The sequence below is a fragment of the Melanaphis sacchari genome, unplaced genomic scaffold (assembly GCF_002803265.2).
Source record: "Melanaphis sacchari strain LSU unplaced genomic scaffold, SCAv2.0 Contig2_pilon_pilon, whole genome shotgun sequence".
In the NCBI taxonomy this organism is placed as follows: Eukaryota; Metazoa; Arthropoda; class Insecta; order Hemiptera; family Aphididae; genus Melanaphis; species Melanaphis sacchari.
The window spans coordinates 2,884,603-2,905,011 of NW_020271173.1; the positions used below are offsets into that span (position 1 = coordinate 2,884,603).

At 27.6% G+C, this 20,409-nt stretch overlaps 1 protein-coding gene across 1 annotated transcript in view; it reads right to left on the bottom strand.

Annotated features, from left to right (window-relative positions):
* Window positions 1-20,409, bottom strand: part of LOC112595773 (protein slit) — a 119,910-nt gene that overhangs the window by 49,482 nt on the left and 50,019 nt on the right. Inside the window, exons 2-3 of the mRNA XM_025341087.1 lie at window positions 10,090-10,161; window positions 7,303-7,374 (exon numbers count right to left, since the gene is read on the bottom strand). Coding sequence (XP_025196872.1) covers window positions 7,303-7,374; window positions 10,090-10,161 — 144 coding nt within the window. The remainder of the gene's footprint in view (window positions 1-7,302; window positions 7,375-10,089; window positions 10,162-20,409) is intronic.

Sequence of the window (20,409 nt, forward strand, 5' to 3'; positions counted from 1 at the left end):
AAATAAAATTACCCATTTACCTTTAACGCATACGCTCCATAAATTTTCCACTTTCTCCAACCTTAATTGACGAGTTTTTGCGAATAAAGTGCTATACACATACACACTTATTACACAGCAGTGACGGCGCTGTCGATTATCGGCCAGGGTCTAAGACCCTATAAACACCTCTTTCTCACTCTCTGCCACGCTGCGACTCCGAATTTTCCTTCTTCGCATAATAATAATATAAAATTATTGAACGTTATACTCATACACGCGGCAGTAAGTATTATATTAGCTTTTTCACCGTGGTGGCGGGACTGGCATGGCGTCTGTGGTACATGCTTTACGCCCGTTGATAATCCGTCAACCAACAATAAAGTTTACGCCCGCGTTCGCTGCACAAAAGACTTTTGCAAACGACAGCTACGTTATATTATCGCTTAAACTTTAAATGTCAACGGCGCGGCGGGCAACGTTCGTGTAAAATGCCGAAATCTTATATTATTATAATATTACATCATTATATTAAATCGACTTGATAACATTCAATGGTGTATAGGTGTATATGATGTACTGCAGCACCTAATGTTGTTTTAAAAAATTATATTATTTCAGAGATTCATGTCATTTTTATACGGTCGAGAAAAAAAAAATTAATTTCAATTGTATACCAAAAAACCACGAGAATTTCGACAAGTGTTATTGAATGAAAATTAATAGTGTGTACGCACGCAGTATATACGCAGGATTTGTGATAAATCCTAAAAAAATAGCGTTCATTTGTTTTAATTTAAACTTTGCATTTATTTTAATTTTTTTTATTCGGCAGAGGGTAGTTCCGGTTGTTTTCGGTTCGCCGGTAACTGGTGGGCGATTTTGGGTCTAAAGCCTCTGGAAATTAATTCGGGAAAAAAACAAAAAGGGGAAGCGTTTTGTTGGTGATAAAAATCCTGATTTACTATATTATACTCCCTCACACTTAATGTGACTATATAAATAAATATATATATATATATATTATAGTATATAAAATGGCGCGATGATCGCAGTCTGAGTATATTATATATATACTCATATAAGTACCTATATAGTGGTTGAGAAATATTTCCAATAACTATTATATTATCTTACAGGCATTGGGGTCGGGTCTATTCGTTGACTATCTTTTTCATTAAACGGGAATTTCGGAGTATATTAATAATAATTTGCCCGTGGGTGGTAAAAGTGTCTTGGCCACGATAGGCTTCACATAATGGACGGCCGTGACGGGACTTTAATGAAAGCTCGTATGGCATGGCTGGGTGAAAGGGCTCAAAACGCAATTATCCCCAGCCTTTGGTGACCTTTGGCAATCTCACCTGCGATATTAATGTGCCTTTGGGTCGTACATAAATTAGCCAACGGCTTACAGTGTGAAAACATCTTTCACGGCAGCATCAGCAGGCACCGGCTAACTTCGCCGGAAGTAAAATTTATATTATTATCAGATATACGGATTATGAGATATATTGAGCATAAAATATTTTTCGCCATAATGTTTTTAATATTTGATCTACTGATTTATCTACAGCAGTAAAATTTAATAATAATATTTAACTAATTTTTTTTGTACCTTTCACTATTTATTTATATAACAAGTCAATAGTATTTTTAATAATTGATAATTTTTTTAATATATATATAATAACAAATATAACTAATTAAAAGTAAAAAAAAAAAATACAAAAGCTTTTAAGTACACTTAGATGTCACATTATTCTCCGTTTTTACGATAAAAGATTGTTTCTGATAACAATATCCGTGTAAAACTTAATTGAAAAACTGGACCATAAATTTAACTTTCAGAGCAGAGCATTAATACGTCCTTTTTACTAGGCAGTGCCAAATTTTTTGTTTCAGTTCATTTTTTAAATTTTTAACAAAAAATATTTATTTTTTGAAAAAAACGTCACCTTGAGAGTTTATATATTAAAAACTTATTGTTTATTCATACATTAAATTATATATTTGACGTTATTAGTATGAAATGTTCTTCAACGTTTTTTTGGCATGGTTTTCAATTTTTGTGAAGCTTTATATTTTTTAAGAGATGCTAAATAAATTGGTGGATTTATGAAATGTAATAAACAAACAGTCTGGAAGTATATTATTGCACTTAAAATGCCAATGAAACATTTACTTTAAATGTGATTTAGTCGGCTAAATTATAAATTATTATCAAAATGAACATACATTATTTTTTATTTATTAAATTAATTAATAATATACTTCTAGAATCTCGTATAAGAAACAATTATTTTTAGAAATTTTCATTACTTATATGCTAATATATGTAAGAAAGCTTTGAGAACAATTTTCAGTTTATATGTTGTCGATAAAACGCCAAGATGATAGCAAGACTTTGAATAAGTTTATATAAATAATACATTTTTATTCTTGACTTAAACATGGAAAAGAGTTAACTATACATACATAGTTATAGTTGATATTATTTTTAGATGTAAGTAATAATGTTTAACTTATTGACCTTGAACTATTTTAAGTTAATTTAAACTAAGATTATTTGAAAAAACAAATGAGTCAAAAAAAAAAAAAAATATATATAAATCAAAAAACCTAGGACGTTGCTTGACTGTATAGTAGATTTCGAGTGTTCCAACTTTTTAATAACACGAAAGTCAGTTTGATTCAATAGTAAACAAAAATGATTTATGAGAAAAAAAATGTAACATTTGAATAATAATAATAGAATGTTTGTAAGATTGTGATTTTAAATGATAAATGAAAAACTTAGTTAAATGTTTTGTTTAAATAAAAGTGATGGACATATTAAATCGTCAAAAATATAAAATTATGATACAGAAGTATGATGGTTTTAAATTATAATATAAAAGTTGCTAAAAACTATACAAATAAAAGTAAAAAGATTGTTTTAATTTATCATCTAAATTGTAATATAAAATGTAAAACGGCTAAATTGTGTAATATACGTGAAATATACCTAATTATACTTTTATCATACCTACGAATACAAAGGAGATATAATGGTTAATTCCAGAGTAATATGTATTTACGTCTAAAAGTAGTATTTAAATGGTTAAACGTATTTTTAGGTTCAGTACCTACATATAGATTCGTGGAACACATTGATGTTTAACTCATTACCACGTGGCAACCATAATGTTTACAGAAATCGAGGGGCTGTATAATATAATATATTATGTATACTTGTATACATAATACCTGTACACATATTAAAATTGTTTGACGTATATAGTATATTATTATACAGTATACACACAGTGATTCGCTGGATATTCCTATCCACTTCACTTGTCTTATATCTACACGCTCTTTAATATTTATATTATTAAAAACTATATTATTAATATATCTATATGATTTGTATGTATAACAATTTCTATGAAAATGAATTTCGTTTCAGATTATTAAACTTAAAATAAAGGTCATAAGCAGTATCTGAGATAGAAAAAAAAATCATTTTACTAAAATACTTTTCCTCGAAAATGGAGTATTATAATTAAAGCACGGCTTTAAAAAATAAATATTGAAAAAATGTGAAATTGTGCAATAAATATGTGAAGAATAATTTAAAAATAAGTGTTAAAAATAACCGTAGACAATTTATTTTTATTTTTTTTTTTTATTAGCTTTGATAAATAATACTATTATAGCTCAACATTCATTGCAATATAAATTAGAATAGATCATAGATCATAGAATTAAAATTTACAAACTAAAAGAGGAAACCAGCATAACATATAATATAATTTAAAATTTTAAGACTGGATAAAAATAATATTATACAATAGATAATAGTGTTATTATAATATAATAATCGGAAAAATAAATTAACTGATATTCGGAACAAAATTTGATATTAAAAATGGTGTCCTTACAATATAAAAATATATATACAAAAATTTTAGGGAGTAAGTGAGGATGAAGACATTTATCTAGCTAGAACAGACGTTAGTAGTTTAATTAGTGGATTAAAACCGTACATAATTAAATGGCATATTTGATGATTTTTAATTTATTAGATATAAAAATAATTTAAGATAAACATCTTAATCAGGTACTTGACACAAAATAAATAGTTTTAAAACAAGAAAGTTATTTTCCTATTGAAAAATTATAAATTGATATTAGTTTATCAAATAGATAAATTAACCTACTTAAGTTAGAGGTCGACAAAAAAAAATTATTATTTTAAACATTTATTAGATTTTGAAAACTATATAATATATAGTTGATCTTAACTTGATATGCAATTAATATCAAACTATCAAAATATATAAATGCATAAAATAAACATAAAATATGTAGAACTATGAAAAAAAGTTTGAAACTATTATGATTCGTAGAAATTACTGACAAAAATTTAAAAGTATTAATAGAAAAATAAAACAGTAAAATTGCATTAAAGTTCATTTTTTAGTTTTAAACGTTTTAATAGTACATACACTGACTAGCTAGTCGTTAACTACGAGTATAATAGGTAAATATACCTTATATGAAAATTGTTAAGTTAATATTTAAGTAAACAAAGTAATTTACTAAGCTGTAAATCTCATTTTTCTTCTTCAATAAAGCATTTATTCAAAATCTGATTTTAAGAATTTTAAAGGTAAGACCATGTATTAAAATTCTTGAGATTTTTTCCACTAATTAAGGAGTGTCTCGAAGAGATATAAACTTTTAAGTTTAAAATAACTTAGCGAATAATTGTTCTGAAAGTTTTGGTATATTAAAATAAAAATTCGAACTAATAGTTTTTTAGTTAATCAACTTTATGTATTAAAAATAATATGAGGACTCATGATAATGCGAGTTTGTTTGATGGTGAATTGAAAATGTTATTAATTTTTAGTTATTTACAGATATTTATTATTAATTTAAAAAAAATGATCTAATAAATATTAGATCTGACATTGAATTTGTTTTAAATAATTAAAAAAAAAAGATTTTATAGGAATAATAATATTTTTGTACAAAAATGCTTATAACTGAAAACTACTTGTTTGAATTTTGAGTTAAGTACATAAATATTTCTAAAAGTTTATTCAACAAATGATTTACAGTCAAAAGAGGTTCTCGTTTTAAAAACAAAATTTTGTACCACCATAGAACACTCTTTAAATAGTAAAATAATAATAATAATAATAATAATTTAAATAATTTAAAAATATGGTCTTTAAGTATATTTAAAAATTCTTAAAATTAAAATTAAATTAAACTCATCATTGAATGTACAAAAATAGGGGCGCAAACGCTCAGTAAATCACTCCGTATATTGTGTATTTTGTGTATATTATGTATTATTCGTGGGCACGTTTGGCCTGCATGCACTGTATACACACGTCGTTGTTTGGAATACTGATGTGTATATTTTGGACGATAGTATACGTATATTATATTTGTGTGGCATTATAAGTTAATTAGCCGTTGGTTGTTTTAGTATGCGGTATAAGCGAGTATAAGGGCTTGCCGGGCGGATGATACGTATAATATTATATACTGGCCGCGTGTGTGTGGTATCATTGGTAGTCGGTAGATACCAGAAAATCCCGGGAATCTCGTCGGTGAATAGGACTCGGAAATTGCGACGTAAATAATCAACGGGGTCCATTCATGACAAATTGCACAGCAGTTGTTGAAACCGTCCGCACCCCTTTGCGACAGCGGTGTCGATATTATATAAAATTATAGCAGAAATCGTTTTTAATGATGTTCAATAGGGACCAGGAAAAGTATATCATAATAACTGATAGTGATAACAACAAATATTCAAAAAAAAAAAAAATAATAATGCAAAACAATATATTTTATTATTTAAATCACAAAATATGTCCTTTTAACTATGCAGTATACCTATTATTAAAAATTATAGGTATTAATAAAATATTAAAAAATCTGTTGTTTTTGTTAGTGATGGGTTTTTTTTTTCAATAAAATTTATGTAATATTTTTGTTTTTATTTTTTCAACGTTTCTTTTTAATAGCAATATAATGAAATATGGGTTGTTCAATATTTTGCATTATTTTTAAATTTATCATTACTATAAATCATCAGTAATGTAAACTGTATATTAGGTACGTGCTTATTATAGGCGTAAGGTTTGTTTAAATTCAACAAAATTAAACTTCATTATACAGTATAGTTATCATAAAAATGTAACAATCAACAAAATTTAGCATTTACAGCAAACGAATTTTATTGAGACCGTCAATTTTAAACCATTAAGCCTGGTATGTTATTATAATTAGTGTCATTATAAATGGTTTCTTTTGTATGTTATATATATATATATATACACTATACATTATACATTAACACAATTATGATCGGTTGGTCCTAGGCTGACGTAACTAGTAACTACGTAGGTGTAAAGTGAAGACACTGTTGCAGTACACCTCCAACACACATTGTATTACATCAACCGCGTGACACCGAGCAGTTGGTAAATAATTTTTTATTCAAATTTCAATTTTTGTTTTGATTTATTTATTTTATTTTTATTGTTAAACAACCTCACGTCCTCACTGATAGCTATACATCAGCGTCACAACGATGGCAGCGCACCACAACAGTGATGGAATCAATTGTGTTTTACCCGAGACTTATGATATATTTTTTACAACCCCAGCACAATGTTAGAATACTACGTATACAGCAGTTTTTAATAATACTAATAATACTATTGTTTATGTATAGTTAATTTGAAATGAATAATATCGTGTATTTTAAAGCTTTGTTCACGCATTTATGTATTTCACAAATAATAAACTTTTTACGTCATGGAAATGTTGCCAAAACTATTTACAAACTCTATAAACGAGTACTATATTATGAAAATTATTTTTAATGTTTTATAATCGCACGGGTAGTTGACTCGATAAGCATGTGTTATTTTTTTTTTTATTACGTTCTTCATTTGTCAAAACGTCGAGATGTCTACCACACATTTCTAGTCATGCGTTGGATTACGTATGCATAAACATTTAACACGAGCGGTAGCTTTTGACATTTTAATTTCAGTCTTACTCAACTCGACGACATAATAATAATAATAATAATAACGATAATAATAATAATAACATATAATTTATACATTAAGCATTTTAATATTCTTAAAAATATACCTATATCTATAGGTCATTCTGTTTAATTAACGGCCATTGTATAATGTGTTTGCAAAGACTGTTATTATTTTCAGACATGATTAATGACGATAAAAACTATAAATGTATAAAATATATGTTTATATTTATATGTGGTGGTAATACACTTACAATCGTTCCAATCGACCGAGGTGCTTGAAAGATCCTTTCTCAATCGTATGAATTTGATTGTCCGACAATTGCCTTGAAAAAAAATAAGAAAAAAACAATTAAAGAGAAACATTTTTCAATTACAAAGTTTCTTATAAAACGGGTCTTTTGAGGGGTGTATATATATTGAAAGAGAAAAAATACGAATGATTTGATTGCGTTTTTAAGAATAAAGTAAACAATATATAGAAAACAAATTTAATTGGTTACAAATCCCACTGTATGAAAGAATGATTCTCAACTTGCTGTTTAACAGCAGCATCGAAGAAATATTGCCATTTATTAAAATTACTTTTTGTCCGACTTGCAGTTCAAAAACTTACACCCTTATATTCCAGATAAAAACACGCTTCGAATACACAACAATATAAGTTTCGATGGTTCAAAAGATACTTTGTTCACGTTATTACAGTATCTCTTTTAAAGGTATAATATAATTCAAAAGAAAAAAAAATGAAACGAAAGGTATCGGAGTAGCAATGCAGTCACAGTGGTAATTATTATTGTACCCAATAAAATTAATTAGGTTCGAGCATAATTAATAAAATTTTATTTATTTTTCAATCATAAATAAATGTAACACTTTATTAATCAGTCACATAGATGTATAACTAATAACTATATAATAGATAATGCATTTATGATTTATGAATCTAGAATCAGTTACTTGCCTTTATCGAGTACCTATATTATTTTACCACTGATTGTGTTGGATATTTTACATTTGAATGGGTGTTAAACCTTCAAAGCTATTTATCTTATTACGTGGATATTTTTTGATAATTATGAATTTTAATAATAATAAATAATCTACGAAGGAGAGTCGAAATAAAATAAGAATATATCAAATAATTAAATTGCACTATAATTTAGCTGGATCGGGTCACTACCGAGTTATTTACATCGAAAATATTCGTCTACTTGATATAGAAAACGACGGCGTTAAATTCAAAACTTAATGAAATAAATTTCGAACATAATATAATCTCTTTAATCTTATCGTCCAGTAGTGAAATCGTCTATTATGACGTGAATTGCTTGGGGTGGTAAAGGAAAAGCCTTGGAGGGAATGTTTGTGTAGTATATAGCTGTGCCGAAAATAAAATAATACACATAATATGCTATATTTATGTGAAACTTGATATTATATTTTATTTACAATTAGATAATTGTATAAAAATTAATGATAATAATAACAATAATATAGGCATGAAGTGAAGGGTTTGTTTGGTGACTGATGAGGCCCATTACCCAAAAGAGATTATCTCATCTTAAATTCTTTTTTTTTAATCTGATAATAATTGTACAATGAAATTTAATATAATATAAATTGGGGGACAGATACACCCCTTGGTTTTTTAAAAATAAATACATTTTATTTTTTAGAAAAAGTTCAAAAATATAACATTGTTATTAATAAACAAATTCATAAACACATTTATTTATTATTTATTATTTGACTATAATACATAGTGACGAAATAAAAATTTAACTTAGTAAAACTAGGAGTATATTATACTCTAAAGTCGGATTCATTTGATGATAGTAAAATGCAATAGATGATAGTGGCGATTATGACAGCTATAATATGAATTCCTTATTATTATGATAGTTAAAATATAGTAAACACTGACACCGTTAGAATAATATGATTTAATTGTTGTTACAGTGTCATATACATATTGTGTTTATTAAATATACTCGTATATGTGTTATATTATTTATTTCTATAGTGTATTTGTTATTTTAACTCTAATTGCATAAACATATACGTAGGTATAACGTCGACTTTGAATTGGAAGGATTAGGAGTCTCATCTAAAATTATTTTATTTTTTTATACATATATATATATATATATATAATATTATTATTTTTATTAGGACATTTACTTTAAAATGACTATTGTTTATACATATACCTATGTAAGAGTTTTTTATTAATCTTTCCATATCATTTTAAAGTTATGTATAAGCTACTAGACACATGTACTTTTATTGACTATTTATTTAATATCTGCACGCACTTAATATTGCTTTTTTTTTAATTTGAAATTTTAAGTCAAATTTTTTAATTTTTTAGATAAAACGAAATTCTGTTTGCAATTTGATAGCGCTCGTACAATAATAGAGTGTACCATAATTTAATATTAAAAAAGTAGTAATGAATTTGGATTTTTTAACAAGATACCTACCGAGCAACCAGTAGATTATGTTTACAAGATGCTACGAGGCGCACTTGCAATGATGTATATTTTTTACTTAGAATAAATAATAAAAGTCTAAAGATGAATTAGTTCATGGAAGTGGAAAAAAAAGTTTCCGTCCTTATTAACAGGAGTAATAAGAAACCGAATTTATTTCTCAATTTCTACTGTTTGTTTTTTTGTCCCTTTCCACTACAAATATCGATGAATAATTTCAAGTGACTCAAATACTAAGTTACTGTCAAAAATCACTTGAAGTTATGATTTTAAAAACAATTTTTATTTTTATTTATTCACTCTTTTTTTATCCCCTGTCCACTCAAATAATAAAACATATAATATATTTAAAAAGTCCCGGAAAACCATCCTTTATTTATATACTCAACCCACTACATATACACAGTGGGAGCTCTATTAAATTTTCACAGGTCGCCAGACAAAACCAACAAACTGGACGTAAGAGGGGAAAAAAAAAACATAAATCAAGTTGACTTCTAAAGATATATATTTATATAAACACAAGGTAAAAACAAAAGTACTTACAAGACTCGTAAATTAGTAAGGTTAGCAAAGTCGGTAGATGATATGACCGTAATATTGTTTCCCTGCAGGTCTCTGTAAATAAAAATAAATATATTTATTAGTTTATTATTTAAAATTATACTAACAATAAGGAAACTTCACCCATCCCATTATTCACAGTGAACATTGAAGTATAATATTAATATCCATTATGCTAACATAAAAACTATTAAAATGTTTTAGAAAGTATATAATATAGTTGTTGGAGTGTGAAAATCGTATACGCATCGCTATAACATATTTTAACAGACTAATTAATTCGTACTTTTTACACGTCATATAACACTGTAACCTTAATATACGACGTCATATTTTTCGAGTCTGTAAAACGGGTGACAACTGACAAGCGAAATGCTTAGATTTCCTCTTGAACCGCAGTCATTATGATTACAGTCAACATTAGATCATAATATATATTATTATATTGTATAATATTGTTATGTACACATAGTCTGCGGTGGCGGTGCCATACAATGTGACTATAATAAAATCCGAAGCGTTTATTGTCCATAAATCAGAGACGGATGGTAGAACGCCGAAAAACGAAATCATTACAGCGGGAATGCCTGCGATAAAAACCGCGGGGTTGGTTGTAAACGTTATTAATTTTACGCGTTAAAACACGGATCCCGCTGAGATCGCGAGACCCGTGTCCTGAGATAAAATCAGTGCACAATCGGTGCGTTCCGCGCGCACATACGCATACACTGCACACCTGCATTAATGTGCAGTTTTCTGAAACCATCTGAATAGCCTTAAAAATATGGTTAGATTAGTTGATTGTCGGTGTGTATGTGACACACGCAAAAGCCGGAAACAAAAAAAAGAAAGAAAAAAAATGAAGTTTCCCGGTAGCGTGAACATGGAAATTGATTTTTATATTTTTTGTTCCGTCTTCTATTAAACGATACATATAGGTTTGATTTAGGCTCTTTTTTGAACACAGAAACGAGCACAAAATGTCGACAACGACTACTTTGCTTTTTCTTCGTCGATCGTAATCTCTTCGACAAAAAGTGCTCCAACAAAGCGGCTTAACTTGTTTGCTGGATTTCCACTCGAATAGTTACCGTTTGACGAGAGCTATCCAACGGTAAAATGCATGTAAAATATACCATTTCATATACTCTTTATCGTAAATCATTTTATTTTTTTTTTTGCTCCATACTTTTTTTATCCATGTCCGTTCTACCATTTATATAAGGCTGCCATATTATAACTAAAAATGATTTCGAAAATGGCTAAGTGGAAAACTTATCGGCTTAAAAATTATAAAATATTAAAATGTTGGTAGGTACTCGACTGTAGTTTCAAAAAAAAATAATATGTGTCTATATTTAGGTATAGTATAAAACTATACTACACTTTTATACTAAAACATTTTTAACAATATATGGATATAAAATAAATGAATTTTTGTGTAGCTAAATATGTGTACATTATCTGGATGAAGTTTAACTAATATTTTTAAATTAATTTTCAATAGAGTGATTTCTTTACAGTATTCAAACTCGGTTGAATTATAATACATAGTATATTTCACTCAAATAAAACATATTTATCACGAATTCAATTAACTGCATAACATAAGGAACATTTATATTTTCACCTTACAAAAATTTAAATAAAAAATACATTTTATATGAACATCAATGAATTACTTCAAACAAATATTGTACAAAAAATAAAAATAAATTGTTAAATCATGCCAATATAATTTGAGAATTTCAATCATTCATGTTATAGAGTAGTTGGGTCGACTATAACCGGGACAGTTATATTTATATTTAAGCCAAATAAATTATGTTATTCCGCAAACGATTTAAAGAGTAGTTTCAATTAGACAAAAATGATCAAGATTTTGTCATAGTTAGACGTTTGGTAATATTTATTCATTTGTAAAAAATAAATATCTTTTTTAAATAAATATTTACTTTTCCCAAGTTAAAATTCAAATTGTATCAAAACAGTTTAATAACAGTGATTAGTGAACGAGTAAAAAAAACAAATTAAGTTAATATTAAAATACCCATAAAAAAAAAAAATACGTGCAGTTAGGTGAAATTGTATTCACTTAATGGTTCTTTAACCACAATTAGTAACATAAATTTAAAATCCATTCAAAAGTTAAATTAATTTATTGCTTATAGTAAAAGAAATATCGAGTGTGTTACTCATTTATTTCATAAAGAAGTCATTGTAAATCGTATGATAATGTTTGAACTATATTGGTTAAACACCTCAGTGTAGTCGGTTATACTCGAAAAGGCGATGTAATTGCATTTAGGAAACGATGTCTTTTTTTTTGTTTTAAAGTTAAGTTTGAAAAAAAATACAAATACCACGTACGTTGTACATGGAGGAAATAAAAAAAAAAAAAACAAAAAACAAAGAAAGGGTAATTTGTTAGTCTCAAGTCTGCGACGAACAATATAGTGTTGTATATTGTTTTCCATTCTTGTCCGCCGGTTAAACGAAAAGAATTACCAATCGATTTGTCTGTTTTCGACGTAAAAAAAAATTGCAAAACATAAAGAAAACCGTCAGCACCAATACTGACTTCTAATAATTCGTGTAGGCATTTTTACCAAACACATAATATTCAGGTAAATAGTGTAAAACGTTGAGAAAATAATAATTGATCAATCACTTGTTAATTTATTATTGATTTACGCCTATTTTACGTATATAATAATCATAGTCATAATATAGTAATATACCATTTTACGAATAAAAAATATTAATAATAAGTAATAACTAACAAATGTTTTAATTAATTATTATGATAACCAAATAACCGTCATTTACATTTTGCAAACAACACTAACTATTGGAGCTTTCTATAAACTAAAACAATGAAGATTGAACAATTCTGACAAGTCCAATCCATGCGGATAATTTAAATACTTATATACAATAAAGGTTTAAATTACATTTACTTGAAAAATAATTTATTTTTAAAACTTATAGAATTTGTGTAATATTATTATATATATATTTTTTTTTTAGAAAGGTATTAAAAAATGACCAAATTGAAATTGAAAATAAAAAGTTTCATTTTTATTTACTTTTTTCTTTTATTTCATGATGATAAAAACACTTGTTATAATTTATTAGATAACTGTATATATTTTAATATAATAAAATTTTAAAAACAAAACTGAAATGGAAAACAAAATACTAATTTTTATCATATCATGTAAGTATTTTTATAAATTAATTGAAATAGTTTTAGAATATTTAAAACAATTTATATGAAAGAGTGTTATGATATTTATTTTATTGTATTAGAGATTTATAATATTATCCAGTGTTGACTGAATAAATAATTTTTCAATCGAGTGATTCGATGTCAGTTAAGATATTTCCCAAATATAACCACACACAGGGTGTCGTTTATCAATCAGACACGATGTAATACATCATTTTAGGGTGTTTCAAGAACACGCAGACTTTAGTTTAGTTAAGGATCTAAAATTTTATACCCCGAGTGTTTATTGGGGTCGTCCAATACTTGTATAAAAACCGCATATTAATGGAAGACAACCAAATAAAACACATACCATAATCAATTGACAAGATAAAGTGAAAACCCAACTGACTGGTCATGATTAATTTTTAAAGGAGAACTATAGATAAATTGGGAAATAATAAAATATTCATTGTCAAGCCACTAGTGTTAGACGACGACAGCCGCCGTCTACGGTCAGTCGGCTTATAAATCTTAAGTGACAAGAGACTTAACTTTTCAAGGTATCTGTGTATAATATTACATACATACATCTCCCACCTACGGAATGTCAGAGAGAAGACAATTGTTTAAATTATCGTCTGTCAAATACGGTAATTAGGCGTTCCTTAGCAAGGACAAATTCAAATTGTCGCCCATTCATGTGCTGCAGTGGAGATTACAAATATAATTGTCTCAGTATATACTGGAATCTTAGTGAAAAGATTTAGAATTTCCAAGCTAAGTTATTTAGTTGGTCTTGGTTTATTAAATTAAATTAAATGTTTTTTTAAGTACAGTAAGCTATAAATATACTACAATAATAGTGAACGTTCCAATTTTTAGTAAAAAGAAAAATCCAAGTTCACATAATAAATGTTGATTAATTAACGGAAAATTTAATTGTGCTAAACTAAGTTTTGCACTCAGTTAAATCTAATTTTTAGTTTTATCGCAAAAACTTTAAATTAATATAAATTACGCGACTTACAATGGATATACATTTTGAAAATAAAATAATAAAACTTTTAGTGTAATGTTGAAAATGTACAATGCAAATTAATAGAACAATATATTATAATATGTAATATTTATTATAATACATAGACACATAGTTGTCTTCTACCGCGAATAAAAATTAGAATACACCAAGGAAACTAATGTCAACATATTACATATATATATATATATTATATTAAATAATTTTGTTTCATGTGTCCGTTTTTATGATTTTATTATTTTTTTATTCAAACCGATATGGTGGATTATAATTATTGTAGGACAAGTCGTTTAAAAGCAATATGAAAACAAATACTTGGGGTGTCGTGATCATAATGTTATGACCCGGTATGTATATATAATCATTTGAAACAAGGGTATGTGTGGTATACTCACCAAAAGGCTTTTGTATACACATCAGGCACATCATGGGGTTAGCCGAATGAGGGGTAGTGAGGTAGGCAGGAGCGATTGAAAAATGTTTTGGAAATTAGGGCTGCCGGATAATTAAATTTCCGTCGATTATTTTGCCGTGTGGAAAGGTGCAGGGAAACGGTAGCCGACAAAGGAAGAGGCTTGTTAGCGTGCTGTCAAAAATAGTTGCCAGTCAAAAAAGGGTCCGCGCGTGCCCGGACAGATGTTCACCGCTGCCGCCGCCGCTTCTGCCGCAACGGCGCGCGTTTGAATTTATGTAATAATATTTCGGAGACGGCGATATTATAATGTCTGTGTGTTTCCGTGTACGTATATAATATTATATCGTATATTATATATGCGCACCAAAAGTTTGTGTCATCGGCTGAGCACGGAAAGGGCCAATTAATAAACGAACGCGCAGCCGGTCTCCGTTTTCATTAGCATTTAGCCCTCTCGTGGATCATGTAAAAGTTTTCTGCGGAATTTTACATTTGGTCTCAGCGCGGTGCTTAAAAACGAGCCAATGTTTCCCGATAACCCTTTAGAGGAAAATGCTGGAGATTTATAGATCATATTATTATTGTATGGTGGCGACGGCGTTAAGTTATTTTAAAATCGAGTTTGCGGGATTTTCAGTAAACCATCAAAAATATCTACACGAACACATTTAAGAAATTTAATAACGAGCTCTGCTGATTGTTTGTTTTTTGATGTCCGCTTAAAAGCCAACACGTTTATTTACTATAAACGATAATAAGATAAGAAAAAATAAATACTTTTATACATTTTTATTATAATAATGAAGTTTTTATCACTGCTGTACATTTATATTACTGTACTAGCTTCTTTGTTCTAAATCAGCTGATTTTAAAATTGAAATCAACGTAGCGTACAAATTAAGTATGTATACAAATATTATATTTTGATATGCAATTAGTATAACATTTATAATAATGACTTACGAGTAAAAAAAATGCTTGAACGATTCCAATTAAGGTATTCATTCTAGTACCGTCTATTTACAGAATGCAAGCTATTATAATTCATAATAAAATTGTGTTCAATTTTAGATTAATTGTGATTTGATTGTTTTGGCTATTGAAAAATAAAAAACAAATAAATGCATTATCAATTACAAAAGTTTAATAAAAATACACAGGAGACCTTCAAGAGTATTGTACATTTACGCTTAAAAGAGTTAGGGGGAAGTAATTTGAGAATATAAACTGATACCATATACGAGGGTTTGGAGATTTCGAACATTATATTTAATGTCGATCTTGTATAAAAACTAAAACAAATACTATGTACCACTATATACAATTTATAAACATATATGATAAAAAAAATTCGATCATAAGCAATTACAAAAATAAATATCAAATATTATATGATAGGGACACGCAAGCAAACAATATGCAACTGCTGTTTAACTAAATTTGTTTCACCGTCTGTTGTAATAAATTATTAATAATAATAGAAAAAACGATTCAATTTTATCATCTGTTTGAAGTGTGTTAATATTTATTAAACTTCTCTGTCAGGACTTAATCGTTGTTTTTGTATAGAATAAAGCACATTACATATATTATACATAAAGTTTCGTTGAAATTTGGTAATATTCCAAAAGTATCTAACGTTTGAAATGTTTTTAAGTTTTAAATAGTTTTCGGCAATACATAAGTTGCAAATGGACCGACGTTTTTAATAGATGAACTCGATTGATAATAACTCTCAATTTCATTCATCGATAATTTAATGTTTCCAGATCGTAAAAAAAGAATTACTAAAATAGAACGAAATACTATATTTTTAGACTAAAATTATTTAGATTTTCGAGCGGGTTGTGTATCATTATGTTGTCTTTATTAATTAAAAAAAAATTTAAGTTCTTGATAAATGCATAGTTCTAAGAAAGAAAAATGTTTTTTTTATTATCATTAAAAAGATTAGACTAAAAAGAAAAGATTTGGCTGGATCCATGCCAAGTTGTACACTATATAGGTACATTACGCAGATAAATATATTCAGTTTATTATGATTAGAGTTTGGATAAACAGTTCGAAATATTTTAATACTATTATCAGTTCTGAATATTCTGGTATTAGTTTTTTCTAATTAAATTTTGAAATAAATATATACACACGTATTATGGTGTGTTATAATGATTGACTTATCAAATATTAATCATAATTTACAATGTTCTATAGGAACAATAAAGGCATGATTTTAGACAATTGACCGGACTCACGCGTATATGGTTAGGACTTAATTAACGATTCCTATAGCGTTTAATGTACACCGATCGATATAAATTTAAAGTGACCAATCACTGACATGATTTATTATTGTTGCTGGAAGTGCACATAATATAAACGCTTTTACTGGAAAACGCCCAGTAAATTAGTAGATTATTTAGGATTTGATTGTAATTATTGTGGCATAATATTATATTGTAATATAACTATTACAATGCATATTGATTTTCGAATAATTATGATATAATTTATACAAAACAAAAATATTATTTATTTTTTATGTTACATTTAAAATAATAATGTAATTTATTTAATTTAAATTATGTTATTGTCATATTAATTGCGAGAGATAGAAGCATACCATTAAATACATTGAAAATAAACTTTCTATAGACTATAGTGCATACAATGTAATCCTTAATCGTCAAGTGCACAACATAAATATTAAGATAAGCTTTCCGAACAAATCAATAGCCGGTGATAATTGTATTGCAAAGACGAGCTTTTATACGTACAGTTAAAACCGATTACACATACCGAAGCCTTCGCCGCTTCCTTTTGGCGACTTCCCTCCGTTTGGTCGGGATCTTTTATTGTTTTTGGCGTGCGCCGCCGAAGTGATTTACCTTGTAAGATAACGAGCCCCAGAGTCTACAACATCTACCCTTAAAACAACATTAAGGGTTTGTATTTCACATTCCCCGCCACCGCCGCCGTAGTTAGACCGTTGGTTTTTGTTACGTAATTTGTTTTACTCGGATGGCGCAAAAGGAAATGGTGCTTTTGTGTTTGTTTCCTCGGCGAAATTTAGCTAGCCTTCTAGTAAACGGAACCCTTAATAAACGCTCATACACGCACACACACACACACACACCGAGCGCGTGAGTATATACGAGACATTATATTATTGTTTTCTTCTTGTACTGCACAGGGACGGGGTACCGGTGAGCTACCCACCACTACTAAGAAGTTAATAAGGAGAGGATTCGCACACAGTTATTTGCGTATTCTCATTAATGCTGAGACTCGAGGACTTGTGGCCTGGAAAATGAGATTTTCTTTCCTTTTAAGTTCACGAAACTCAATTAGTTCTGTACCAGAAGTGTAAAGAAAAAACTATACAATTGCAAACACTGAAATGGAAATTATATTATTGTTGTTTTATACGAATTGGAATTTTTTAAGCCTGTACATTTGTGCATTGTTTAATGAATTAATACATTAACAAAATGATCGCTACAACAGTTCCATGTCATTTGAAATCAAAGAACTTCATAATTTTACCATAAGACGCTTATGTAAATTTATCGTAAATTATTTTATCAACAAATCGTAGCAAGCTTACAATGCAGTGTGTTAGACGACGGTAATATTATAATACAGCATAGTAACTTTGAATTTATTAACTTTATCTAAGTTAATAATTTCAAGATAAATCCAATGGAGGTCATAAATTAAATTGAAAACAAAAATTAATCATTTATAAAAACTCGCATAAAATGACAACTTATTTTATTATCGGAACTTACATTTCATTTGTATACAGAAATAATAAATTATTATTTATCTTACATTTAACAACTGTCAAAAACTTTTCTCAGCTCGACACATTTGTTTATATAAAAAAATAAAGTAGATTTGCAAGTAACTTGCTAATATAATTGTTTTGTCTTTATTTTATCACAAAACTTCTGTTATTTTAAATTAGATTATTTAAGAATCGGAAGGTACCTATTATTATAAGTCTATTAGTTATGCATATAAAAAAAAAACTAATATTGTTCAATATTATTTTATTTGTTAACCATCATGACTCGTATTATAAAAAAGTTTGAAAAAGTAAGTTATGAACACGTTAGCTCATATATAGATTATTTTAAAAACTGATATTATTACTCATAAATTATAGTCGTAGGTGGGTATTTACTGTATAATATATAATTGTAAATTAACTATGAATAATGACAAATTAAAAGTCTTTCAAATCAACGATATTTTTTAGCTGTATTTCATGTATATAACACGGGACCATATCGATATTAAATTAATAAATATCAGCCTTAATGAATACAATTAAAATGTATTTTATGATTTAAAAATTATACTAAAATTTATATGAAGTTTTTTTCTACCACCTTATAACACAAAACATAAATGAATTTATGTAGAAAATGAATACCTCGGTAATTCGTAATGGTTATTTCCAATGAATACGTTTACTTCTTAGGAGTTATATTACAGGAGGCGGACTGGTTTATAGCAATGTAATAAAACATATGTAGCACGGATATAAGTATACAAAACACAATACTAACGGTATATATACAAAAGATACGGGTCGGAAGAGCTTTCCCCCAGCCGGAATTGCTTCTTCCAAAGGAATTGAACGGAAATGGGATTCGAACTTGACATCAAAGGCGTACTATAGGGTTCGTCTACGTACAGCAGAGAAACGTAAGAATTCGTGTTTCTTGATGGAAAAAAAATACTTGTTTTACTTTCCTTTTTCTTTAAGAATTTCTGCTTTGATCGGTCAATTTTAAGTCGTTACATTTATTTAATACTGAACAAGTGAGATAATAATATTTTCAACACTTCAATTTCAATGATATATTTTGCTTTTTATTTCAGTCATTATTCATTATTAAATATGATATTGTTTTGAGAGAAATTTTCCATGAACTGTGATAATTTTACAATTATAAATAACACAGAAAATATTTTATCAATTAAATTTGATATTTTTAACTATTGATTTACTTAAGTGTAAAACGATAAGATAAATAATATATTATTTGAATATTATTTTATTGAAGTTAAATATGTAGTGCATAATGTATTCAATTAGGTATATACCTAATGGATTATTAAAAAATGACAACGTTATTAGTTTCCGAGTAATAACTAACAATACTATAATAATGATAAATTAATATATTATCAATAATTTATAATATTTGTGAATGTCGAGATATGAGTTTCTTCAGATGTTTAAGGTAATTGATGGCGTGTAATAGTTATACCTGATATAATTTTTAACTGCAGATTTGTAGCAGGTTAAATTCTATTTTAAGCATATTAATAAAGTTCTATATATCAAATGAAAACTTGATAGATTTTCACTGATACATAGCGTTCATAAATTATATTTCCAATACAAATAGAAAACGACAACAGTATCTTGAAATAATGATGTTATCTTGTATCTTTGCTTAACAAATTACAGTTGTTTTTAGGAAACCGGTAACTCCGAATATTCATTAAAAAATTTTGTCAGCTCTGCCCACGACTATTGGCTTCTCGTTGTTTAGTGGGTCGAAACGCAATATATATTTACTTACATTCAATAATCTGGTAACTCATTATCCTCTCGAAACC